This window comes from Paramisgurnus dabryanus, chromosome 1, assembly GCF_030506205.2.
Source record: "Paramisgurnus dabryanus chromosome 1, PD_genome_1.1, whole genome shotgun sequence".
NCBI classification, from domain to species: Eukaryota; Metazoa; Chordata; class Actinopteri; order Cypriniformes; family Cobitidae; genus Paramisgurnus; species Paramisgurnus dabryanus.
The window spans coordinates 33,811,861-33,824,126 of NC_133337.1; the positions used below are offsets into that span (position 1 = coordinate 33,811,861).

Here is a 12,266-nt window from a genome sequence, read left to right on the forward strand (position 1 = left end):
CAGGAAGGGACAGAGAGAATGAAAATCTACTAAAGCCCTATATTGCAGAGAGAGAGAGAGAGAGAGAGAGAGAGAGAGAGAGAGAGAGGAGAGGAGAGAGAGAGAGAGAGAGAGAGAGAGGAGAGAGAGAGAGAGAGAGGAGGAGAGAGAGAGAGAGAGAGAGAGGAGAGAGAGAGAGCCTATGAGGTGTTCGCAGGAACAGCAGGAGAATAACAGAAAAACAAATGTAGAAAAGGAAGGATAGTGTTGTGGGGAAACAAAAACTGATTTAAAATAACAAGCTGAGAGGTGGATGACCCACGATTGTCTCCAATGAGCCTCTATAACAGCAGAGAAAAATATGTGAAGGGAGAAAACTTAATCAGAGACTTTATATGGGGGGGGGGGAGTTATTTTCCCACTCTCATGTTGCAATCCCTGTATTTTTCTTTTATCATATCAACAAATGAAGGTTTCAAGCCAGATGTACAAGCTACTATTTTTCATACAATGAAACCATTGTGATTAACTCTTTCCTCGCCATTGACGAGATATCTCGTCAATTAAGAGAAAACGCTTCCCCGCCAATGACGAGATTTTCCGTCTTTCCGCAATACCGCTATTATCCACCAGGTGGCGCCCTTTCGCAACTTTTTAAACCCGGAAGTATTGCCCTATGAAGCAGCTGCATGTCCGTGTCTGTTTTAAAGATCGCTCTGAATGGGATCTCTATGAAAAGTCTACCCATATTCAAAAGCTGATTGCAAAAGAACCACTGAAGGTAGGATGAAACGTTTTTTTTTGTTTGAAATCAGAGGGTCTGTTCTTTCATTTGGTATATTGTATGTTTATATATTTAAAGAAGAACATTTTCTGGAAGGCATTAAACTTTGGTGAAAATCATGAAAAACGCTGGCGCTGGCTGGCAACTTTTTTAGAAACGCTGGCGGTGAAAGAGTTAAAGATTTAGTTGACCAAAATATGAAAATCTGCATAAAATTGACTCAACCTCATGTCACCCCATATATGACTTCTTTAAATAAATGAGGGAATGAACGAACGAACAAAGTAATCAAAGTAATGCCAGTAGGTTAATAAAGTATGGTTCCTCTGGAGTGAAAGACATAATTGTGAGACAAAATTTGTAAAATTTTTAACTTTTAAGTAGGGATGCACCGAATCGGCCGAAAATTGGGCTTTTTGACGGGGTTCGGGTTCAGCCGAATCTTAGATTTATTTCCACCGAACCGAACCCTAGGCTTGCCGAAGTCACGCAGCCGTTGATTACACACATTGGGTGCTGACGTGGAGATAAGTGTTTTTTTTTCGGTGAGCCTTAGGGGCAGTTCACATTTTGTGGACGCAATTGGAAAAAATTAGCGCATCGCACCGCGTCGCTTTCATTATGCATAGGCTTATGGTAATTGTCAAAATTGTTTTTTCCCAATTGTCATCCTGGCATAATGTTGCCTATCCTTTTTTTACAGTTAAAATCAAATAAAATGAAAAATACACTGCTGTGGACGTTGTTTACTTCATTAATGTGTTTTACTTTGTTAATGGAATTAGGATGCGAGTAGGATTCGGTATTCGATTTCGGCCGAATCTTAAACAGTGGATTCGGTATTCGGCCAAACCCCAAAAATCTGGATTCGGTGCATCCCTACTTTTAAGTAATTGATATGTAAGCGATCAGCACAGTGATTGAGAATTTAAATATGTTGGCATGTCGGTAACCTTGAATCTCATTGGTTCTTACATATATCATGAAACAATAAGATGTTGAGCCCTTTAAAACATAACATAATAACATAAAATTATGTGTTAGTGTTTAAATGAAGAAAGGAAAAGTAAAGTATATCATGAAAATTTTCATATTTGGGTGAACTGTTCCTTCCACAACTTTTAATTTTCAGTCGGTCTTAGTACACGATGTAACTACAGAAGAGTCAAGTTTAAAATAGGAAAAATATCGAAACTCTTTAGTTATTTTTGAGCAAAATGCTAATGGTCTAATCAGATTCAATGGATTATGCTAAGCTATGCTAAAAGCTATGCCAGACCCGGAGATCAACTGACTGGATTCCAAAACAGTAACAATCAAATGTTTAACTCTAGGGGAGCTGGAAAATGAGCATATTTTCAAAAAAATTGGAGTGTCCCTTTAAAGGAGTAGTCCACTTTAAAGATGGGGTCCATTGACTTTTTATAGTAGGAAAAAAATACTATGGTAAGTCAATGGGCCCCATCTATAAAGTGGACTACTCCTTTAAGAAAAACTTCAAATACAGTACATGGATCATATGGACTACTTTACTGTTGTTTTTCTTTGGAAAATGGCAGAAAGTGGACAATATACGCTTACACTGCATAGAAATTAGGAAACCTAACACTTTTCCAAACACTTTACAGAAAGTCAAATGGGTTATGTGACATCAAGCAAGGTGATCAATTGACACAGAGCTTTCAGACAAGACATAAAAATAAAGAAGCAAGCATGAACAGACAGTAAATTGAGACAAAGACCAGGGCTTGAAGAGGATGATAAAGTTTAGGGCAGAGTTGGTTATGGTTAATGAAAATGTTTACCTTCTGCCACAGCCGCTGGGTCCCTGCCCTGCCGATCGGCCTCTAGCCATTGGTACAAAGCTGAGGTGGCACAAACAGACAAACGAAAGAGCAAAATGTCAAACACAACACAGAAATGGAGAAGCAAACAAAAACAGATGCATGACTGAATCCAAACAGCAATGACATTGTGGACACAGACAACGTGTGGGTTAAATTACAGGATGAGCAGTGATGGAGGTGAAATGAGAGGTGGTTTTGTGGTGAGCACAGCTTGAATGTGGGCTGAGATCTCTGATGTGAGTGAGACATCATGTTGTGCCAGACCAGCAAGCCATCACAAAATATTAATGGTGGGTGTTAGAATAACATTAAGAGAAATTTACATCTACCGACACACACAATCACAACCAATCTCCATTCATTTCGTTCCTGCCTGGGTTGCAAGACATCAACTGAGCCTTGAACACCTAAGATCATCAAAATAGGACAAACTGTGTGTGTGTGTGTGTGTGTGTGTGTGTGTGTGTGTGTGTGTGTTTGTGTGTGTGTGTGTGTGTGTGTGTGTGTGTGTGTGTGTGTGTGTGTGTGTGTGTGTGTGTGTGTGTGTTTCAAGTTTCAGGAATGAAGACATTTGGGGTACATCGATGAATCTCAAGAAAACTGCCAAGAAACATCTAGATTTAGATTAATTATGTGACCCTGGACCACAAAACCAGTCATAAGGGTAAAAAAAGCTGAAAAAATAAGTTATACATTGATGTATGGTTTATTAGGATAGGACAATGTTTAGGGTAAAATATTGAGAAAATCACCTTTAAAGTTGTCGAAATGAAGTCCGATTACATCCACTCATAAAAATAAAGTTTTTATATATTTACGGTAGGAAATTACAAAAATATCTTCATGAGGAAAATGATCTTTAATTAATATCCTAATGTTTTTGCCATAAAAAAATTATCAAGAATTTTCACCCATACAATGTATTGCTGGGTATATTACTACAAATATACCCATGCTTCTTATGACTGGTTTTGTGGTCCAGGGTCACATATATGCTACATAAAGATTATGTAATAAAATATATATATATATAATAAAAAAACTAAAATCTTATTTTAAAAAAAAAGAAATAATAATAGGCGTTTCCTTACTGACAACCATTAAATATAAAAATCAAGCCTTCAAAGCATATAGGGGCAGCTTTTATTTTTTAAACATTTTACATTTTTTACAGTTATGCATGCATTTGCCATATGCTTATCTAAAGCGATCAGGGCTTTATCATATGAATTATCTAAAGCAACCAAGGGTTGGGCGGTATATCTAAAGTGACCAGGGCTGGGTGGTATATTTAAAGCGACCAGGGCTGGGCGGTATATCTAGCTTTGGTAATATATTGGTATTTTTCCCAACAGGATATACACCATCTATATCGGTATGGTCTGATATGATCCACAAGCAACAGAGCGTTGCCAAAAATGTACATTGAGGTCACACGTAAGTTTTCCAATGTTGGCGCACCTGTATATTTTCAAACGTAGAAAAACCCTGTCTTTGAATTTTATTTCATTTCATATGCTGTTTTAAAAATGGAGGCTTTTGATTGGCATGTAAACTAGGGATGCATAACGATTAATCGCGATTAATCTATAGCAGAATAAAAGTTTTTGTTTACATCATATATGTGTCTGAACCATGTATAATAACTTTTTATAGATAAATCCACACACATGCATGTATATATTTAAGAAAAGTTTACATGTTGTATATTAATGTATAATTTATACTATATATAAATATAAATGATTAATATATAAATATATATTTTTCTTAAAATGCCTATTATTATTATTACTACATTATTATTATAATTACATTATTACGGTATTATTATTATTATTATTATTATTATACACGGTTTACACATATATATGATGTAAACAAAAACTTTTATTCTGCTACAGATTAATCACGATTAATCGTTATGCATCCCTGATGTAAACATTAAAAATAGAGTAAAAAATAGAGAGATATTTATTGCGCATTGCCATTTATCCCAAAAATTAAGAGATATGAATTTTATTCGCCCAGCCCTAAAAGTGACAGTGGATTGATGTGTAGTCCCTTAGGATTGAACCCATGGGCTTTCTGCTGCTAACGCAATGCTTTACCCACTGAGTTACATGAATGCAGCTTTTATTTTCTTCATGCGATATACTGACATTCACCCACACAGGAAGAAACTGCTGCTGTGTTTGGTACTGTACTTACAGGATGATTCAGCCGGTGTCTGCGTGTTAAGAACATGCGTCACCACTGACCGAATGTAAATCAGGTACTCTTTGAACTCATCTGACGTCATAGCAAACTCTGCAATCTGTTAAATCCTAACACCTGCCACAGTCATCATATAAATAACTCTTTATCATCACCTGTTTTCAAAGATCATAAATAAAAAACTCCTTCCACTAACAAAATGGGTCAACATAACAAAGCAATGCCATGTTGTTGTTTTTTACCCGTTTCATATTTTTTAAGTACCATGCAAATATCACAGCCTTATGGACATCTCATCTCACAGTTCTCCATCAATGGCCCAAAAGCCCTTGTGGCAAACCTACATCATAAATATGATTAGGTGTGATATTAAGCTCGCAAAACCAAAATCACTGGCCTTGCTCCGAGCACCATTCATTTTAAAAGTGCTGATGGAAGACAGCAGTCATAGCACACAGTGTCTTTGTCCATCCTCAACCGTGTTACGCAACTGAGCCCTTGCTACACAAACTGTGTGTGTGTGTGGTTTGAGTGCTGAGCGGGCACATTGTGAGCACAAAACATTGGGGTCCTTTTCCTTCCCACAGGATCTGGGCAGTCAGCACAAGCGCCATTACAGATCTGCTAAACCTGAGGTCCACAACATGTTCTGGCCTGTCGAAGACTCCTCACACCTGGGTGCACGAGAGCAAGAAAAGCCCTGTATCTACATGGTCAGATGTGTGAAAATATAGCCATGTAGCCAAACTTTTCAAAGCAACTAGAGAGGCGGAAGGAATAGCCTTTATCTTTAATGCTACATTAGATAAACATTCAACTTTATTAATAAGTCTTTATTATTAGTCCTGGACGAGCCCCTATCCAAAATTGCTGTTTCTGTATAGCTCAGTGGTAGAGCATTGCATTAGCAGCACAAAATGTCATGGGTTCGAACTTAGGGAACACACATACTGATAAAATTTTTTACCATGTAATGCATTGAAATGCTGGATTCACACCAAATGCTGTAGCGGCGGCTACACACTTCATTTGCGCCTAAAGCCGTGCGTGAAATTGTACTCACTCGAGACATTAACGCAGAATTTCGCATCATGGGAGGGGCATCTGTGACTAATGCGTCACAATTTGAACTAGCGCGTTTTCTGCGGCAACGCTCAATTCGCGTCATTCATATGAACTAGAACCATGAATGAGGCGGATTCGCGTCTACCACGCTGCGCATTTGCACTGAGAGACCTCCAGACGCATGAAAACGCGTCTTTACATTGACTTAACATTGAAATCACTTGAGCTTGATACCGCGGCTGGTGTGAACGCAGCATAAGTCACTTGCATAAATTAGGGCACTTTGAAATTAGTTTACATTTTTCCCAAATTCCATTTTATTTATTCTCAAATTCCGTATTTTCCGTTTTTATTTTTCTAAAATCTGATTTTAATGGTTAAATAAAATTTCAGTTTTAAAAAAGCTGTCTCTTATCAGCTGAAAACATTAAACGAATACAATTTCACAAAAATTTATTGAAAGGTTTATTTTAAATTACATAAAGGCCTCGTACTGCGTACTGATGAGGCAACGCTTGTTATTGTTTGCAATGCATGACGAGAAACGGACCTACTCTTCTTTACGTCCAACATTACACAAAACGAAACAGTTTCTGCGCATCTCTGTCATTTTATTTGCAGATTAATACAGGGCTCCAGACTAACTTTTTTCACTAGGAGCACAATGGCCCCCAACTGAAAATTTTAGGGGCGCAACCAAAAAAATTAGGGGCACATTCCGTAAATCAACATGCTAACCAAATATTTACATTTCTACTAAGTAATACACTGTATTACTAATAAATACTTTGATGATAGATGCAGAAACTACAATGTGCTGTTTTAAATTCAGTGTCACTTCACAAAAAAAGGTCAAATTTACTGGTCACACATGTGCGACTGGATGTAAAATTTAGTGGTACACACTCAAAATTTGGTGGCAAAATGCCACCATTTGGTGGCAGTCTGGAGCCCCCTTATAATGGATTTAAAAAAAATGACTGAATCCAAAATTTGCCAAATTCCATGACATTCCGTGTTGAACAGTAAATTTCATTTTATGCTTGGATTCCGTCGCGGAAATCATAGGGCCCTAATAAATGTAAATGTAAATTCTGATGTACTAATAAGAGAAAGCGTTGTTGGTTAACCTTTATATAACTTGGTCAATTGCACAAACAAACACACACAGAAACAACACAAATGGGCAGAAAGTCTTCATTTTAGTAGCTCTGGGAAGCCTGTCGCAGACATTCAGGTCAAAGTTCAAAGAGTAATGAAGCACTTTTTGCAAAAGAAAACTTCAATGCACGTTACAAAAAGCGACAAAATAATTTTTTATAAAACAATACTCTAATCTATCAATCATTATTATACAGTACATACTTTAAAAAAAAAAAGAATAGGTGTTAACCCCCTCCTTAAACATTTATACACATTTCAACATAAACCCTTGTATATCAAAAAAGAAAAATATTGATGTATTTACCAACTACCAAAATATTGAGGACAATGCTTACTAATTTAAGCAACGCATTTAGCCATAAAATGCAACACATCAATAAATGTACTAATTTCTTTAACTCATGCTCTATTAATAATCTTATAAACACATCTACATAACTAACACATGCATCATGCTTGGCTGTAATCAGAATAGTCACATGGTGTGCTACGGTACGGCTTATCTGAGGACAGAGGTTACTGATGAGTTGGATGTCAATGAACAAAGTCAACATTGGCCTCCCTCATACACAAACAAAGAGGACACAGACATGCACAGATATGGTGATTGTCCATTAAGTCCACTAGCACAGTTTGACCCATTTAATGGGTCAGCAGAACCAGTACACACTGTCAACTGGGGAATCAGAGCTTCATTCACCTTTAATTTACATTTACTCAGTGCATTATGCTAACACTGCTACCAATTGAGCCACAGGAAGTTTCTGGTTTTTATAAGATTATAATTTTATTAGAAAATAATTTACATTTTAATCTAAAACATCAACCCTAATTTACATGCTCCCAACATTTTTACGCAAATATTCAGATCAAGCATTCATAAATGATGAAGGCCTCAGCGCCATTCAGTGCCCTAGCTCAGTTTTAATCTATTAGATGAGGGCCGCTCATAGATGTAAAGACGTTACGCAACTGGATTTATGCGCCTATGGCATAACTCAGCAATTTATGATAATCATTGCCAGTTTGGCAGCCAGCAAAAGTTTAAAAACGCCTCTTATTGAGTGCAAATGATATTTACAAGTCAGTAATTCATCCAAAACAGCCTCATAGTTTGTTTATTCAGAGGCAGGTATATCAGTCTTGTAACGGTGCGGGACCATAAAGATTATTTGGACATTCAAGGCAAGCGAAATATGTATGAACGACATTGCATTAGATACAAAATGTCAAATCCTCTAATGTAAAGCTAATGTAATTATTTTTAATCCAGCTGGTGTCAAGGTAATGTTAAATGGCTTTTGCATCCGAGCTCTGCATGCTGTATCTATCATCTTATTTAAAATAAAAAAGTAAGAAATATTTTGCTTGGAAGTTATGCTTGCGCTGTCTTTAAAATTAAAGGATTTTTAAGTGTGACTTAAAGGCCTGGATATACTTAACTTTTTCACGTACGCAAGGGTCAGAATACAGTATAGTACTTTGTACGGGAATGTGTAGCATGTTGTTGGCCAGGAGAAGTATTGCAATTTGTTGCAATGAATGCACATGCATCGAACATTAGTGCACGTTTATGAGTCAAATAAACTATGCTCTGCCAGGCTGTGCGTTCGATTGTGCACGTTCGCTCGTGTTTGCATAAAAAAAACAGTCTATACCGAGGGTTTTAGTTGGGCCGACATTACAAAGCTTAGTCGCCTGACCCGTCCCTCCCTTCACCCGAGTCAGGCCCATTAGAGGGTAAAATCTATGGAGGTGCCAGGGAATTAGCATAGCCATTGTACCCAAATCCACGCTGTTGCTTACAGGCAGATGGCCCTCCAATGTCTCTTTATGGGTGTCCACTACAGCTTGAGTGCTCGCCCTCAGTCACAATAGGAGTCAGCCAGAGTCTTCAGGAAACAATGAGCGGAGACAGGTCATGCAGCCGCAATGTAACAATGCAGCATTTGACGCCCCGGTTTTGTAGGTCCTGTCTGGCTTTTAAGTATTTTCAAAGTCTTTAAACAGTGAAAGCTTTACTTATGTGACTTAATATTTCTAAAATCTCTTCTTGCCAGGTTCAACAGGTGTGTGCAATGAAACAACATTCACATAATAAGATGTAACTCGATACAATCCACTAGATTAGAAGAAAGTTCAGTATCATCCAGAAGAAAAATTTTCAATTCCATGATATTTTTACATTAGCCGGAAGATGGTTAAGGAGTATCCGATTTAAAACAGCTGGGTAATGGATAGTTATTCTTTTCCCGCAAGCTGTCAGACTACTCAACTTGATGACAATGGGCTGAATGATGAACATAACCTACACTGAAACCCATAGTATTTATGTTGCCCAAACAACATCTTTATTTCAGCCACCAAAGTGCCGCATTATTTGCACTATAGACACTTTAAATACCCGAACATGGAAAACAAAGTATGCCGGGGACTTTAAGGGTATACTTTGGGTAGGGGTTAAGAAATCAACAGGGACTTTTTGATTTGATATTACAATTCTGCATTTGGTGACGCTTTAATCCAAAGCTACTTGGAGTGTATACAATTTTTAACAGTATGCATGTTTACTCTGTCCCATGTTCCCATGACTAATGTTAGCAGAATGCACAAATATAAAATGTAAGTGATTTTGTGCATAAAACAAGTAGGGATGCACCGATATGGAAATTTTGGGCGAAACCGATAACCGATAACTCTTTATATTTGGGGGCGATAACCGATATTATATATATAAATAGGCCGATAAATATTCATATTAATTTCACAATGAAAAACTCCCAGAACGCGGAAATCTTGTCTTTGCGCTAGACTAGCATACTCTTCTTAAGCCCGCAACCTGTGTCATCTTCGTGCTATGTCACAGAAAGCACCAATCAAAACTCCTCATGGCCAGCAATGAGCAAGTGAAGTGGTTCAACGAACCGAAATAATCCATTATTTATCGGCCTAATTTTGCGATCAGACCGATAACTGATAATATTAAAAATAAGCAGTTATCGGCCGATAACGATATGCCGGCCGATATATCGTGCATCCCTAAAAACAAGCAAAAAAATCTGAACATTTTTCTTAAACACTAAATAAATAAAAAAATCTAGAAAAATTTGCTTACCCCATTGGCAGATTTTTTTGCTTGTTTTATGCACAAAATCACTTAAATTTGATATTTTTGGTCTTAAACTATAGCCTTATTTTCTTGGGTCGTTTTGCTCATCAAGTAAAAGCATCTTAATTTAAGAATTTGTAGATATTTTTACTGAAAACAAGACAAAAATACTTAGAATTTTTTTCTTGAAAATAATTTTTTGCAGTGTATAGTCATGGAAAAATAAACACAATGCTTTCATACCGGTTTTATGAATCAATATCTATGCATTTATTATTAATTGAAGAATGAACCGACTTGCTTAACTGCCTAGGATACATGCCACTAATGGCAGCTACGTATCCCTCAGCATCTTGTTTGCCAAAGTACTTGTTAAAAGCCATTTCAGGGGAGCTATAAAAGTCAAATGGAGCCGATGTAGTTCTTTAAACAGGGCTACACCCCTATCAACAGGCCTTACCTGAGAAGGACCAAAAACTATCGATAACCTGTTAATTACTACTCGAGGTGTCAAATCCTCACTAAATGAAGGTGATTCAAAAGAGTCAAATCCCCTCTTTGGGTTGAGGTGTGAACGATGGAGACGAGCCAGATCAAAGATCGAAACATCTTCGTCTGCCAATGCGGTTTTGTTTGTTGTTTTACAAAGTCATATTATTGAGTACAATCCGAGAATTTTAGCAAGGCCTGCAGGTGCTGAATGTTTTGTAGGGAACCGAAAACATGCTTTAAGTCACGATCCCCAGAGCGTTAAAACGTGAACATCTGCACATGCACGATTGTGAAACATTTATTTTTTATGGGTTATTTGTGACTCAATAACAAGATTATGAGACTTTAGCCTGAATTTCACAAACAGGGTCACATATCTCTACTGTCTGCCATCAAGCCAGTTCTCATATTATATTTAGATATCTAATATTCAGAAGACAACCATTTGCAGTTGCACCAAGTCTACTAAGCCTTAAAATAACTTTTTTCTCATTTATTACTAGTTTTAAAATCTGATGAGCTGCATGCAAATATATTTCTTATAATATGTAGCACTAGCAATACTGTCCTTTCAGAGAGTACAACACAAGAGGAGCTATTTATAGGTTATATTTTTATCCCACTCCAAGGATATGCACCCCTAGGCCTAGGACACAAGTGTTGGAAAGGCCTTTCGAGAAACAACCAACATCCATAAATGAATGGATTATATGGGGGAAGAGAGACCAATAAATAAGCAGTCTGCAGAAGAGAGAGAGAGAAAAACAACAAATTTGACATTTAGTGGAGCTTTATTTTCCCAAATCACCTTGGCCTTGGCTTGCAGTGGACTACAAACTAGCCAATTTCATCAGAGTCTAAAAAGAAACAAGGACAAGCGTCCCATTAATAAACCTCTGCCATCGGAGAATAGAGGCACGATCATTTGAAATGACATCAATTGAAAAGCCACACTGTGTTTGTGTTATTAATGGTCATTTTCAATTAACCCTTGCACAGTCTTTTTAATATAACATAAAACAGACTGTTAATGGGACAGAATAGCCAAAGGGCGACCAGCGGTGATAATTATGCCGAAAAGCACCGGGAGGGAGCTCGGCCCTTTGAGTCCTGGGTCCCCTTTGGCACCGGAGGCCCATGCATTCATGCAGAAACACACTGAGGTAAACAGCAGGAAGAGTGCATTTTTACCCCTAACAATGAAACTGAGGAAACGCTGCCAAAAATATATCACAGCAGCACATCATGAGATCCATCTTTCGCTCTCGATCTTCAAGTGGTTTGAATTACAAATGAGCGTTCTCATCTTCTAACAAGAGGTGCAACCAAAGCCAAGCCAACCTTTAAAAACTAGGCCAGCAGAAAACACAGGTGCTATGGGGTGGAGTGAGGGGATTTTTTAAACCATTCGATATAGATCAAACAAAAACCAGAGGATAATTTTCAACAAAGGTTATGTTGTACATGGGATATCTCAAGTGTACATCTCACAATGCCACAAACGTGAGCGCTTACACTGCTTATCTGAGCAAGCAACCCACTGTGCTGATAATGTCAAAGCCCCCTAATCACACAAGACACACAGAGAGGTAAATTCATCAAGCTCGAG

The 12,266-nt window shown here is 37.6% G+C and overlaps 1 protein-coding gene across 9 annotated transcripts in view; it reads right to left on the reverse strand.

Moving 5' to 3' along the window:
• The window catches only part of dennd5b (DENN/MADD domain containing 5B), a 47,210-nt gene that overhangs the window by 31,440 nt on the left and 3,504 nt on the right, over positions 1 to 12,266 (reverse strand). For 6 of the 9 annotated variants that reach the window (XM_065284855.2, XM_065284853.2, XM_073814692.1 and 3 more), the window contains exon 2: positions 2,569 to 2,628. The exons of the other annotated variants lie outside the window; for them this stretch is intronic. In XM_065284855.2, coding sequence (XP_065140927.2) covers positions 2,569 to 2,628 — 60 coding nt within the window. The remainder of the gene's footprint in view (positions 1 to 2,568; positions 2,629 to 12,266) is intronic. 9 annotated transcript variants of the gene reach the window in all.